Consider the following 13,356-nt stretch of genomic DNA (forward strand, 5'->3'; position numbering starts at 1 on the left):
AAGACGAAATGATAAATAAACCAATAAAACTAGAATTGTTGTGGTTGATGAGTGGTTCGATTCCTATTCTTTCTCTTACTGTCTCTCTCTCTCTCTCTCTCTTTTTTTTTAAAAAAAATCCCTTCTGGCCACTCCAGCAGCCTTCCTCAAACATCTCCATTTCCGTGGTGAGCAATTTTCACGGAGGTTTTATTGCAAGCGTCCAAAGAAACTTAGGCTATATACAAAAATGGCAAGTAAGGGGGTTTTGTTCACCTGGAGGGAACCTCTTGGGATTCTATACCATACAAAGCATGTACAAAAAGAGGAAAAGGCCAAAGAACCCGAGGAAGACCCAGAAGAAGATGGAGAGGCAAAATAAAAGAAATGACAGCATCAGATAACAATGGTTGATGCCACCAGAAGAGCAAAAACCAGAATTTTATATCTCCCTAGCCTAGATACCAGAAGCAGCAAAAGAAGGGAGGAGGAGGAGGAGGAGGAGGAGGAGGAGGAGGAGGAGGAGGAGGAGGAGGAGGAGGAGGAGGAGGAAGTAGTGCAGGAGAGGAGGAGCAAGAAAGGAGGAGCAGGAGGAGGAATGTGGTACAGGCACATGGTTACATTTAGCCTTCTTGTAAAACCTACTCGCTTTCCCACTACACACTTACTGCAGGCTTAGGTACTCAAAAGCCTTGCAATCCTGTAGTGGTGAATTTCATTCTACTTGGCATAAAGGTAAATTTAATTATTCAAATAAATTTACTAGCTGTCACCCAGCTTGTGTCCAAGGCAGGACTAGAACTCACAGTCTCCTGGTTTCTATCCCGATGCCTTAAGCACTACACCCTACAGGCTCTAAGCCCTACCCAGGTCTAATCCTGAGTTTGTTTGTTTGTTTGTTTTACTAACTTACTTACTCAGTTTGTTTTACTTACTTACTTACTTAGATTGTTTTACTTACTTACTTACTTACTTACTTACTTACTTACTTAGAAAATGTACATGGCTGTCTAATTCATTCATGGTGACTCTGGGCAGCATAGAAAAGATCATCTCTCTAGATCAGGGGTCTCCAACCTTGGCAGCTTTAAACCTGGAGGACTTCAACTCCCAGAATTCTCCAGCCAGCTTTGGAGGCCCCTGCTCTAGATCAGTAGCTCACACCTGTAATTTGGCCAATGTAGAACCAATTTTAGTTGCTGTGTACACGTGATGTATTAATGCACGTCTAAATCGACTTTCAGAGTTTTCAGCGATTAACGTGGATAAGCCAACCAAGAGTTCACCTATCGAGAAGGTGAGTCAATACAGCAGGGCTCGCAGGTAAAACAGAATGATATTACAGGGAGGGGCCACACTGCCTCTGAAGTCACACGAAATAATGGATTAGAATAACGGAAGTGGATATTTGTGGCTGAATGTGTTGTGAGAACTCAGTCTTGGTCTTAACATCTGCTATAAGCCAAGCTGACATATTGAGCAATCATAGAGTTCGTATTTAGCTTTCTGTTTCAGCCCAGCTAAGGTTTTCTTCTGAATTTCACAACAGACACAAAGCGAGCAGGTTGGAAAGAAAGTTTTGAGTGAAAATGACCATGTTTTTTGGCATTTCCTTCCCCCCGAACAAAGAGAAGTGATAGTGCAGAAATACATATGCAGGTTCCAAAACAGCAAGGAAGACCAGAAAACATAGGACTGCTTTAACAATTAAAAGGGAAAAAAGGTTAAAGTCTCTTTCAAGCAACCGTAATAGACCAACAGAGTTGGAAGGGACCTAAGAACTCTTCTGGTACAAACCCCTTCCTCAAGAAGGAGGCCCTATATCAGTCCAGGCAAATTGCTCTCAGATCTCTTCTTAAAAACCTCCAGTGATGGAGCAGCCACAACTTCTGGAGTCAAGTCGTTCCCCTGGTTAATTGTTCTCACTGTCAGGAAAAATATCCTTAGTTGGATCTCTCTTTGATAACTTACTTACAGATTAACAGAGTTGGAATGGACCTTGTAGGTCATCTAGTCCAACCCTACGCCCACCCAAGCAGAACACCCAAGCAGAAGGGACCTTGTAGGTCATCTAGTCTAACCCTATGCCCACCCAAGCAGAAGACCCTACACCATTTCTGACAAATGGCAGTCCAGTCTCTCCTTGAAAGCCTCCAGTGATGAAGCTCCCACAACTTCTGAAGGCAACTTCTGTTCCATGGGTTGATTATTCCCCCTGTCATGAAATTCCTCCTTATTTCCAGGTTGAATCTATCCTTGACCAGTTTCCATCCATTATTCCTTGTCTGGCCTTCAGGTGCCTTGGAAAATGGCTATTGTGTCTCCCCTGGTCTTTCTCTTCACCAGACTAGAAAGTTTCTGCAACTGTTCATCGCATGTTTTAGCCTCCACCTTTTTTTCTCTTCTCTGCACTCTTTCTAGAATATCAACATCTTTTCTATAGTGTGGTGATTTCAGGGGCTTTGAAGAATAGGTTGACCCCCTCTGCTTTGTGATAGCCGCTCAAATATTGGAAGGTTATCAAGTCACTCTAATCCTTCTCTTTGTTAGACTAAATATACCCCTTTCCTGTAACTGTTCATCATATGTTTTAGCCCCCAGTTTCTTAATGATCCAAACCCTAATAAGTGATTTTCACAACTTAGTTATGAATCCCTACACTTTAGTCTAACAATTCAGCACTGGAGCCTGGAAAGGAATCGTTCCCTTGGCAAATCTAGATTTTCTTTTCTTCTCTAAAAGAGCTTCTGCTTTTTCCAGTTTTATCCAAGATGTGACTTGGGTGAAGTTGCTATCATAACAACATAGCCATGAAGCAAGAAGATAATGATTTACAGACTTGAATAAAGCATGGATTTTTCTTTCCCTGGTCTGGGTTATACACACGGTGTGTGTGAGAGAGAGAGAGAGAGCGCTCCATGTCTTGCTGTGCAATCTACAACCTCCCTTGCTTCCCACGCCTAAATTAATATCGAAGTAGGAAGATGTGAATAGGAACATCACATCCACAGGGTGAAAGAAAAAGAGAGAATGGGGAAGAGAGGACTCCAGCATCTTCCACACCTCATAGCCATAAGGCTAACTGAAAATGCAACCCCAAAAAGTTTGAAATAAATTCTAAAGAATATTGACTACAAGGAAATAAAATATAACAATAACCGCCGCCTTTTTGTGGGAGAAAGCTTTAGCAAAAGGAGAAGTCAGATTTGGCTCTGTATCCAAACAATGTGCTCCTGAATTTAGAGGCTGATTTAAGAAGCTTGAAATAGGGGAAATAAACAGTCTTTATTTTGCTAAAGAGATCAACAGAGTGCAGTCGGCAAAACACTGGAGGTACCGGTACATATTTACTCAATTCTTCTATCTAATACATTGCAATGCTACAAAATATCCAGCAGAGGGAGCCACTAAAACACAAATGAAATGTTTTTCCTAACATTAAGGGACTGAATAAGATCTGTTTATAAATAAGATATGAGATATGGGATGAAAAGATTGTTGCTTTCAGCGAGAAGGTGATAAGTTATTAAAATTGTTTTTCCTTGTGATGAAAGGGGAAGTTATTTATACATTTCCTTTGCTTTGCATTTCCTTTGCTTTACATTTTCTTTGCTTTGTTCTTATTCTTTCTCTATTTTTCTGATTTCCTTTTATTCTTTTATTTCTTGCAAGTTTGCATTGATTTTTGTATGTTATATGTGTACTGAAGCCTGCTTAACAAACCACAGTTAAAAGAAACCAGGACTTAGCACGATGGATGAAATCAGCCACTTTTCTTTTCTCTGTGATGAAATGACTTTTTTATTGAAACAAAAACTTCTTTGGAAAAAAAAAGAAAAGAACCAGATCTAACCCATATCAGGTATTTTGCATTGTGGCACCTAATACAATAAAATCTTTTTCGTTCTTTTTTGGGAGGTTAATTTTTATTTTCAAAGAATTCAAAGGTAGCGGGGGCAGTGAGGCCTTTGAGTCTAAAGACTTGCTAAATAACCTTTAAACCAAAATACCACCAAAAGGAAACAGGAGTGACGTCACATTCTCACTAAAATCAACTGGCCTCATCAAAAAACACAGAATAATCTCAGATCTTTCATTAAGGGGAATCGCTGCCCACTTCCTATGGAAAGCTATTTAGCTTTCTTTTAGTAAGAATCTGCATTCCCACGTGAAGCAGGAGGAAGTGGTAGCCCTCCACTGGCCTCCATCGGTGGTTGGAGCAGATATATGATTGGGGGCTCCCAGAAAATTCAAGGCACGTAGGCTAAACTGGATGTCATTCTATTCTGACACTTAATTTGGTTTGTTTGACCTTTTTTTTTCAAATTAAGAGAAAGCTACAAAGTCCAAACCTTAATGGTGTTTCTGTTTACATATGAGTCCAGGGCAACTAATCGCATCATAAGGACCTCTGGAGGTTCTGGATCTGCAACTTAAACAATTCCCAGCAATTTATGTTAAATCAGACCTCTAGAAAACCCACAGGTCTACATGAAATGTAGTTCTCTAGCAAGAAAAAAAGAAAGGGAAGGGAAAGGAAAGGGGAAGGAGAAAGGGAAAAGAAGGGAAGAGAAGGAGAAGGAAAGGAAAGGAGAAAGGGAAGAGGAAAGGAAAAAGAAAGGAAGGGAAGTGAAAAGGGGGTGAAAGGAGAAAGGGAAAGGGAAAGGGAAAAGAAAGGAAGGGAAGTGAAAGGAAATGAAACAGAAAGGGAAAGGAAAGAGAAAAAAAGAATCATGTGTACATTGTTCTTTAACAGGAGAAAGAATTAAGAGCTTTTTACTCAAACCTGTGATTATTTCCTTCCTTCCCTCCCTCCCTCTTTCTGCATTTATTCCATAATTCTTTCCCTCTTGTGCTCACTTCACTCTGTTTTTGTTCTTTTAAACTTTGCTGATCACTGACCATTATTACCAATCTATCAACTTGGAAGTCTCAGACGGTTCTACGGAGAACCACAATTCGAGTCAGTAGCATAATTTCTCACAGAAACATAAACGTACACAGACTTAAATGGATATCTGCATTTATGTGCCTCAGAACTCAGAAACGATTTAGAAAGTGACTCACCACAGCGATCCCGGATGACCAGGTTCCTGCCTTCCTTCAGGTGTATCATCAGCAGATATGCAAAGGAACTGGGTTTATTCAAACCATCACCAGCTCCCTCAAGAGTCTAGAAAAAGGTTTTGAAAAAAAGAAAGTCAGCTATCAGTTTCATTTCCCCTGAAGAGCCAACACAGACAATGCTCAATCAACTTCTAGATGTTCTGACTAAGGCTTCCAAGACCGTAAACACACACACACACTTATTTTAAAAACAAGTCTTATTTCATTGCAATGCTGGGAATTATTTTCATTCCCAGCCTGTAATGAATCTCAAACAGTATCTCGAGATAATCACCCACCTTTCTTTCCTGTGAAGTGCTGCCAATAACAGAAGGGCCAAGTGAACTAGAAAAGAAACCAACCGAAGTACAAAGAGCTTCAAGAATGAATCTGAACCGAATGAACGACTTTGCTTCCTGCAAAGGTTTCATCATCTTTGCCTGTCCTTTATACCTTATGGGAGGGGCAATCACCTCCAAGCCTCCAAGAGTTGCCCCTTTTGTCTCAGCTCTCTTGCCTTCTAGCAGCTCTGCGCACACATGCACTGGGAACAGGCTCCCCTGGGTCCTCTGCCTCGCTGCTGCCAGACTCCGGAGGCTCCAGAGTCAGCATACCACTCCCAGATGGTCCTGGCCCCATCTCTGCACTGGATGCAGGACCATCATCCGAGTCCTCTCCAGACTCCTGGATTGATCCCCATTTTTCTCCACTGTCCTATTCCTCTGCCGGCTGCACCGGCTATCGGCAAACCACAACACTAGGAACTGACTTCACAAAAAGTCAAATTCCCTGCTGCAGTCAACTCTTGATTTGGCCACTATCAAATCAACCATCATCCACCCGCTTCTCCATTGCGTGTTCTGTCAGCTCCATGACTACTTAAGCAATTCTTGGTCTCCAAACCAAATATATCTGTCAGAATGTTTTATGCTTCTTCCTGGAAATCATATACAATCCCGCTCTTTAGCAAACTGGCAAATTAAACTATGGGAACCCACATCACTGTCTAAAATAAATCTGGTATAAAATTTAATTCAACTTGAAAATCTGTACAGCTCTAAATATTGACTTAGAACCCATTCAAATTTGTGAGCCTCTTTAGCTTACAGTTTTCACATATTAGCTTTTGCCTGTCTTGTTAAATAAGGTTGGAACTTTTTAGATCAGATAGAAACTTTGGTTAATTGTTTGAGTCAAGATCCATATTAAAGACGTTATCTTTGTTTAATACCGACTGATTATTTTTTTTTGTCTACTTCTATAGGCAGCACTGATCTGGCGTTGCTTCAAAAATTTCAATCAGTTTTAAAAGTTTGTAAATCACTTTCTGATTTTCTGTTTGGCTTCCTCGTTTTTCTCTTCTTTTTTTTTTCTGGACTGTACTTTGAGCAACCTATGAAGTAAATAAATACACAGAGAGTGCCTCTGATTTCGGTGAATGTTCTGTTTTTTTTATAAGCTGCGTGTTTCCACATGATGAGCCAGGCCACTCAGATCTCTCCAAAAAAAAACACGGAACTAGAACAGTGATGGGAGTCAAAAAAATTTACTCGTGGTTCTGTGGGCATAGCGTGCAAAATCCCCATTCCCTCCCCGACCCACTAACCTGCTTTCCAGCTCCATTCTCCTGTACAGGGCAACCAAAGGAGACCCAGCCAATCAGCTGGGACTCGATGGGAGGCAGAGAATAGATGGGGGCAGGGCCAGTCAGAGGTGGTATTGGCCAGTTCTCCGAACCGCTCAAAATTTCTGCTACCGGTTCTCCAGAACTGGTCAGAACTGGCTGAATACCACCTCTGAACTAGAAGAAATAATCAAATAATTTCTGTTGCAAACGTTGTCCGATGTGGCTGTTAAAAAACTCAGCCCCAATACACAGAAATCTCTCTCCACTAAAGTATGGCTGAACTGATATTTAGAACCATCCAATTAACCACTATTTCTTGAGTTTCACTCCGTTTCACTCCGTTTCAATGAGAACAACAAAATTACTCACAGGTTCAGATATCTGAGACGAATATGAAGAGTCAAGGCTGGAATCTCCGTAGGATTGCTGCAGGAAAAATAATTGTGAATTAGGGAGATTTTGTTGACACGTCATCGCGTTGCATTGATGAAGGGTTCAACCAGTGTTTACCTAAGAACAATACAGGTAGTCCTACGACCCACAATGGGATCAGAATTTCTCTTGCTAAGCAAGATGGTCATTGAGTCACACCCAGTTCTGCAATCTTTTCGCCACCGTTGCTAAGTGGATCAGGCAACCGATAAACAAATCTGGCTTCCCTCATTGACTCTGCTTGTCTGAAGTCGATCGGGAAGCTCAAAAATGGTGATCATGTGATCTCAGGACACTGCAGTTCAACGTTACAGGAGAAGCTTCTTACCCGGTAACACTGTACTGCAAACCGGGGCATACAAAACCTTCGCCAGACCAATTCTCGAATACAGCTCATCTGCCTGGAATCCTCACTGTATAACGGACATTAATACAACTGAGCGGATCAGAAGGTTATTTCACGAGGAGAGTCCTCCACTCCTCCCCTCGCAATAGAATACCTTATGCCTTCCCCAGTCTTGAAATTTTGGACTGGACAACCTAGAACTACTCCGGTCTGATCTAAGCTTAGTACACAAAATTATCTGCTACACTGACAGGCTCTACCCATCCTGATTTTGTCCTTCCCCAGTTTCCTCTACTCTTTCCCGCTGCCTGCTGGCTGTTCGTCTTCCTCCTTGGATTTGGGGCATGACAAGACAAGAGACCCTTAAAGGGTTCCCCTTCCAAATGATATCAATTATCTGAGGCCTTGTGAGATTGCAGGAATTTTTCAAGGTTTCTGGGAAAGATTATGAGGTTATTAAATCTCATGGGGATTCAGGAATAACAGAATAACTGAGATGGAAGGGGCCTTAGAGATCTTCTATTCCAACCCCCCGCTTGAGTAAGGGACCCTATTCCTTTCCAGACAAATGGCTGTCCAATCTCTTCTTATAATCCTCCAGTGATGGAGCACCCATAACTATCTGAAAGATTTCTAAGATGGGGGAGAGATTTGAACCATCTCCATCTAATCTGATGTGCAATATTTCTAGTCCCCAAAATAGTTCCTGCAAGGCAGCATGTTCAAAATACCCCGAGAAGAAAATTGGAGGGTTTGTTTCAGCTAAATTATATGAGTCAACTGAAAAATAGAGACAAAAGCTTTCAAGTCAAGGATGAAACATCAGAATGTCAACAGAGGTACTTAGTTCCCATATCAACAGCTGCCGCTTGCCTCAAATAGCTTTTGACTGATTTTTAAATTCAGTATTACTAGATATTTTTTTTACCCAGAGATAAAATGTGTATTTTGGTTTGTGTGCAACAGAGCTTACCCAGATGAGTATCGTTCTGTTTAATGCTAAATATTAAGCCAATTGATGTCTTTTTGAGATGCAAATGGGAAACAAACAATCCTACACACTCAATTATTTTTGATACCATCACGGAGATAAAGAAAACGAGAGCAAGAGGGAGAGCAAATCAGTCACACAGAAAGCAGAGAATCTAGGAGAGAAAATGAAGTTGCGTATAACTAGAAGACTGCCGGTAAGGTCAAGACAGAGAGACAGAGAGATAGAAAGAGATAGAGTGATAGAAAGAGATATAGAGATGGAGGTGGAGATGGAGATGGAGAAAGGCGGGGAGGAATAAGATAAGAAGAGAAGAGAAGAGAAGAGAAGAGAAGAGAAGAGAAGAGAAGAGAAGAGAAGAGAAGAGAAGAGAAGAGAAAGTTTAGACAGCATATCAGTCAAACTGAAAGCAGAGAATCTAGCAAGAGAAAATTTAATTGTCTAAACAGGAAATGGCCAATAAGATTGTAGGAGTTTGAAATTTAAAGAATCTATGATTTCCTAAAATTGTTTCTAAAGTGATTGAATATCTGCCACTTTGTTTGTCTGCCTTAAATATACTTTGGCTCAAATGGAAGAAGTTTTCACTCAATTTCCTGTAAGTAAATTCAACTTAATATGTTGTGACTACAAAACCTTAAATGTGGGGAGCGGGAATATGACAGGCTGAAGAAAGCTACAATGACAATGATTCAAAAGCTTCATTTATTTTTAAAATAGAAATACCGTTTACAATAACAATGCCTTTGAGTTGATCTTGACTTATAGACAGGTCCTTTGGCTGATCTCAGAAAAGCTGTGTAGTATTGAAATTGAGCGTCTTGGATTGTAGACTAAACTGAGTTGTTACAAACAGAACAACAAGGCAGTGTCAAATCATTCCCACCTTGTATCAAAAAGAACAACAGGGGTGTATTATGTGAAGTGACCAGCACTTAAATTTGACTCAAGAGGGACTTGACAGCTTTTAGAAATAAGCTACATGTAAGCTTGGATTATCTTCTCTAAATCAATGCCTTCTAGTTCAGTGTGATCAGCTGAAGATATGTGGACTTAAACTCCCAGAATTCCCCAGCCAGCATAGCGCTGCCTATGGAATTCTGGGAGTTGGAAGTCCACGTATCTCCAAATTGCCAAAGTTGAGAAATACCACTCTAGATGAATCTACATCAATTGCCCAGTGATATAAACCTTTTTGTACGTTTAAGCCTATCTCCTGCTACCCCAAAAAATTCATTTTGATTTGCCTTATTTTTTAAAATTGCCCAAAGCTTAGGAAACATGCTGTGAAGAACCTTATGTCAGATTTAACTGTACCCCTCCCCAAAATATATTACCTCAAGGGGGTCTTCTGTAACGTCACTGTTGAAAGTATTCCTTTGCAGAAGCTCAAAAAAATCTTCGCTGGATTTCCGCCTCTCTTCCAGATCTGATGCAGAAACCACCAACTCTTCAGTTTCCTGAACCCCAATTTCCAAGCGGACAGTCTCCTCCTTCCGCCATTGCCATTCCTCCTCTGACTGCCTGGTGGAAGAGTCACTACTGGTTTCAAGAAATATCTCCGTGGCAGAAAAACCGCTTGGGAAGTAAGTGGACATGGCTTTGGCCCTTGAGTAGTGGGTCTCTTCTTCAAGTTTTGTTTCTATGTTCAGCACGTCGGGCACCGAGGAGCTAAGTCGGCGATCTAAAGGATGAATTTTTCTTTTCTCGATGAGTTTGGTTGAGCTTTTTTTAGTCCTTCTGACGCTCAGGTTTTGTAACAAAGGCTTCGTCCTTTGTTTCAGCGATCCCCAGACAGAAGATTTCTCCAGATCCATGATTAAGCTGACAGTGTTATATAATGCTCCGAGTTGTACGCCTCTCACCAACTCCTAAAAAACAATGGGGTTAAAAAAAAGAGAGAGAAGAAGAAGCAGAAGCAAAAGAGCAGTTATTTTCTGGAAATGTACTGATTTCGATTGCATGCCAAGATGTCTCTGGCAGATACCTTGAACAGATCCCAAGATCAAAACAGATTGCATTACTAATTTCGCCCGACGTGAAAAGTCAAAACAAAACAAAACAAAAAAACCCTTCAGGAAAGTGTTATTCTTACTAGGAAGGAAATCAATTCTTGATTCCACACCAGTCATGAGGATAAAAATAGTGAAGGGTAAGCTATTTCAGTTGTCTCCCAGAAATTACACAATGGCAATTCCCAAAGGTTGTAAATTATTTAGAGCTGATTTATTTAGAGTTAACCAGAAATCGTGCATGGAAGAGATAGCTCAGTTCAGGCACCCTTGTAAGTGTGGAAGAGGAAAGACGTGACCCCTAGGAGGAAAAAAAATACAGTTGGTGTTCCAACTTATCACTTGTTGGAATTCCCACCATCCTAAATTGGCTAAAAACCAATGAGTAAATTACCTGGACTTCTGGGAACAGTGATCATAGAACATCTGGAAGCCTTAAAACAGGCTGAGGAAGGGTGGCCTAGTCCTTCTAAATGATGGGGCTATCTACTTGGACCACGAGAGAACTTTCCACAAACTGGAGACCCACAATACTAGTTTATGCCATCGTCCAATTGGCTAGCTTGCTCCCGTCCTCATAAGCCACACGTAGGAGGCCTTTGCATCCACGTCAAGAGCTTCATTGCCTTGGGAATAAGAGGAGTTGCATGTCACTGGTGAATGTGCTTAAGGACTAGGTGTATAAATTGGGCTTAACCATTCATTCTCTCTCCTGTCTCTGTTTATTGCCATCCCTTTTAGACTCGATTCTTCACCACAAGCATCAAGTCAAGGAAGATCCTTTTTCTAGAAGTTTAAACTAATGACTTCCCATGGTCTTTTGAACTTCAGATGAGCATCACATAGGACTAGATCCTTTTCTATTCTGAAAGCTTTTTTGAAATGATCAGTCAGAAATGACCTGATAGCACCTTATTCATAATAATACATTTTATCCAAAGGCAGAAGGTTACAGCTTAGTCCACCATAGATGGGCTAGACCAGAGGTAAGGAAACTTGGCTCTTTTATCACTTATGGACTTCAACTCCCAGAATTCCTGAGTGAGACATAAAAGGTTTCCCATCCCTGGCCTACTGGTTTTTCAGTTGTGGGGGAAATCAATTTTTGACTTGAATGGGACTGTTTAATATATAAATGCAGGACTTGAATGGGACTGTTTAATATACAAATGTAGGACATATATCCTACATTTGTATATTAAACAGTCCCATTCAAGTCAAAAATTGATTTCCCCCACAACTGAAAAACCAGTAGGCCAGGGATGGGGAATCTTTTATGGCTCACTCAGGAATTCTGGGAGTTGAAGTCCATAAGTGATAAAAAGAGCCAAGTTTCCCTACCCCTGGGCTAGACTCAGTATCATTAGAAATTGGCACAAAGAAGAGGGGGTCAACCTATACTCCAAAGCCACCTGAGGGCAGGACAAGAAGCAACGGATGGAAACTAATCAAGGAGAGAAGCAACCTAGAACTAAGGAGAAACTTCTTAACAGTTAGAAGAATTAATCGGTGGAACAGCTTGTTTCCAGAAGTTGTAGGTATTCCTTCCCTGGAAGTTTTTAAGAAGAGATTAGACAACCATTTTGTCCAGAATGGTATAGGATTTCCTGCTTGAGCAGGAAATTAAAATCTGGTCCTTTGGGGGTGAGAGAAGACATGTATATTTCCACTTTTATGTCAAGCAAAGAAAGAAGGTCAACCTTCAGAAGATATTTCAAAGCAGGAGAAACTTAACGCAACTTATACTTCTCAATTGCCTTTACAAATTGTTTGTGTGAGGTCTTGCTCTCACTCTCTAATTTATTATTTGAAACAGGAAAGCTGTTTTCTTTCAAGAACCAATGAGTGGAAAAATAGTTATTTTGACGTTCATTCAATCATCATTGGCTCTAGGTTGGGAAAGAGGCAGCTTTCACCACATCCTGGACAAAAAAAATATATGAAGGTATCTCCCTAAACTAAATATGTATATTTTTAGAAGGACCTTCCCTTGTCAACAAAAGGAAACTGATAGTATTTCAAGAAAGTGGAAAAGGAAAATATGAATAGATAAGATGTTGAGACAAAATGCCAAAAAAAAAAATGTTGAGATTTTGGGAAAAGTGCAGAGAACAGCAACTAAGGTAATTAACGGCCTGGAAACTAAAATGTATGAAGAACTGTTGCAGGAATTGGGTAATGGCTTGCCTAAAGAAAAGAAGGACTGGGGTGAAATGATAGCAGTTTTCCAATATTTGAGGGGTTGCCATAAAGAGGAAGGGGTCAACATATTCTCTAAAGCAGCTGAAGGCAAGACAAGAAGCAATGAATGGAAACTGAAAAAGGAGAAAGTTACCTGTATGTGTGTCGGGATTTGATTCTTATGCTGTTTAGGGACACTGAATCTTGTAGGTAGGTAGGTAGGTAGGTAGGTAGGTAGGTAGGTAGGTAGAAAGAGATAATAGATTGAGATAGATAGACAGATGGACTGACAGATAGATATATAGATAGAGAGAGAGATAATAGATGGATATAGGTAGGTAGGTAGGTAGGTAGGTAGGTAGATAGATAGATAGATAGATAGAGAGAGAGAGAGATAATAGATGGAGATAGATAGATAGATAGATAGATAGATAGATAGATAGATAGATAGATAGATAGATAGACAGAGAGCGACAGACAGACAGACAGATATGTAGAGAAAGAGAAAGAGAGAGGATAGAGAGACAGACAGACAGACAGATACAGGAAATATATATACATATGTCTCTATCTATCTATCTATCTATCTATCTATCTATCTATCTATCTATCCTTTATCATTTCTATATCTATTTCCTCCTGCTTCTCGTAGTACTTAGAAATCTTTATTTTTAGATTGTGG

General features: G+C 40.4%; 1 protein-coding gene across 1 annotated transcript in view; it reads right to left on the reverse strand.

Annotated features, from left to right (window-relative positions):
• The window catches only part of MCTP2 (multiple C2 and transmembrane domain containing 2), a 137,824-nt gene that overhangs the window by 96,115 nt on the left and 28,353 nt on the right, over positions 1-13,356 (reverse strand). Inside the window, exons 2-4 of the mRNA XM_026709428.2 lie at positions 9,819-10,352; positions 7,082-7,138; positions 5,047-5,152 (exon numbers count right to left, since the gene is read on the reverse strand). Coding sequence (XP_026565213.1) covers positions 5,047-5,152; positions 7,082-7,138; positions 9,819-10,298 — 643 coding nt within the window. The 5' untranslated portion in view covers positions 10,299-10,352. The remainder of the gene's footprint in view (positions 1-5,046; positions 5,153-7,081; positions 7,139-9,818; positions 10,353-13,356) is intronic.

The sequence above is a fragment of the Pseudonaja textilis genome, chromosome 13 (assembly GCF_049901715.1).
Source record: "Pseudonaja textilis isolate UNSWEBS1 chromosome 13, rPseTex1.2, whole genome shotgun sequence".
In the NCBI taxonomy this organism is placed as follows: Eukaryota; Metazoa; Chordata; class Lepidosauria; order Squamata; family Elapidae; genus Pseudonaja; species Pseudonaja textilis.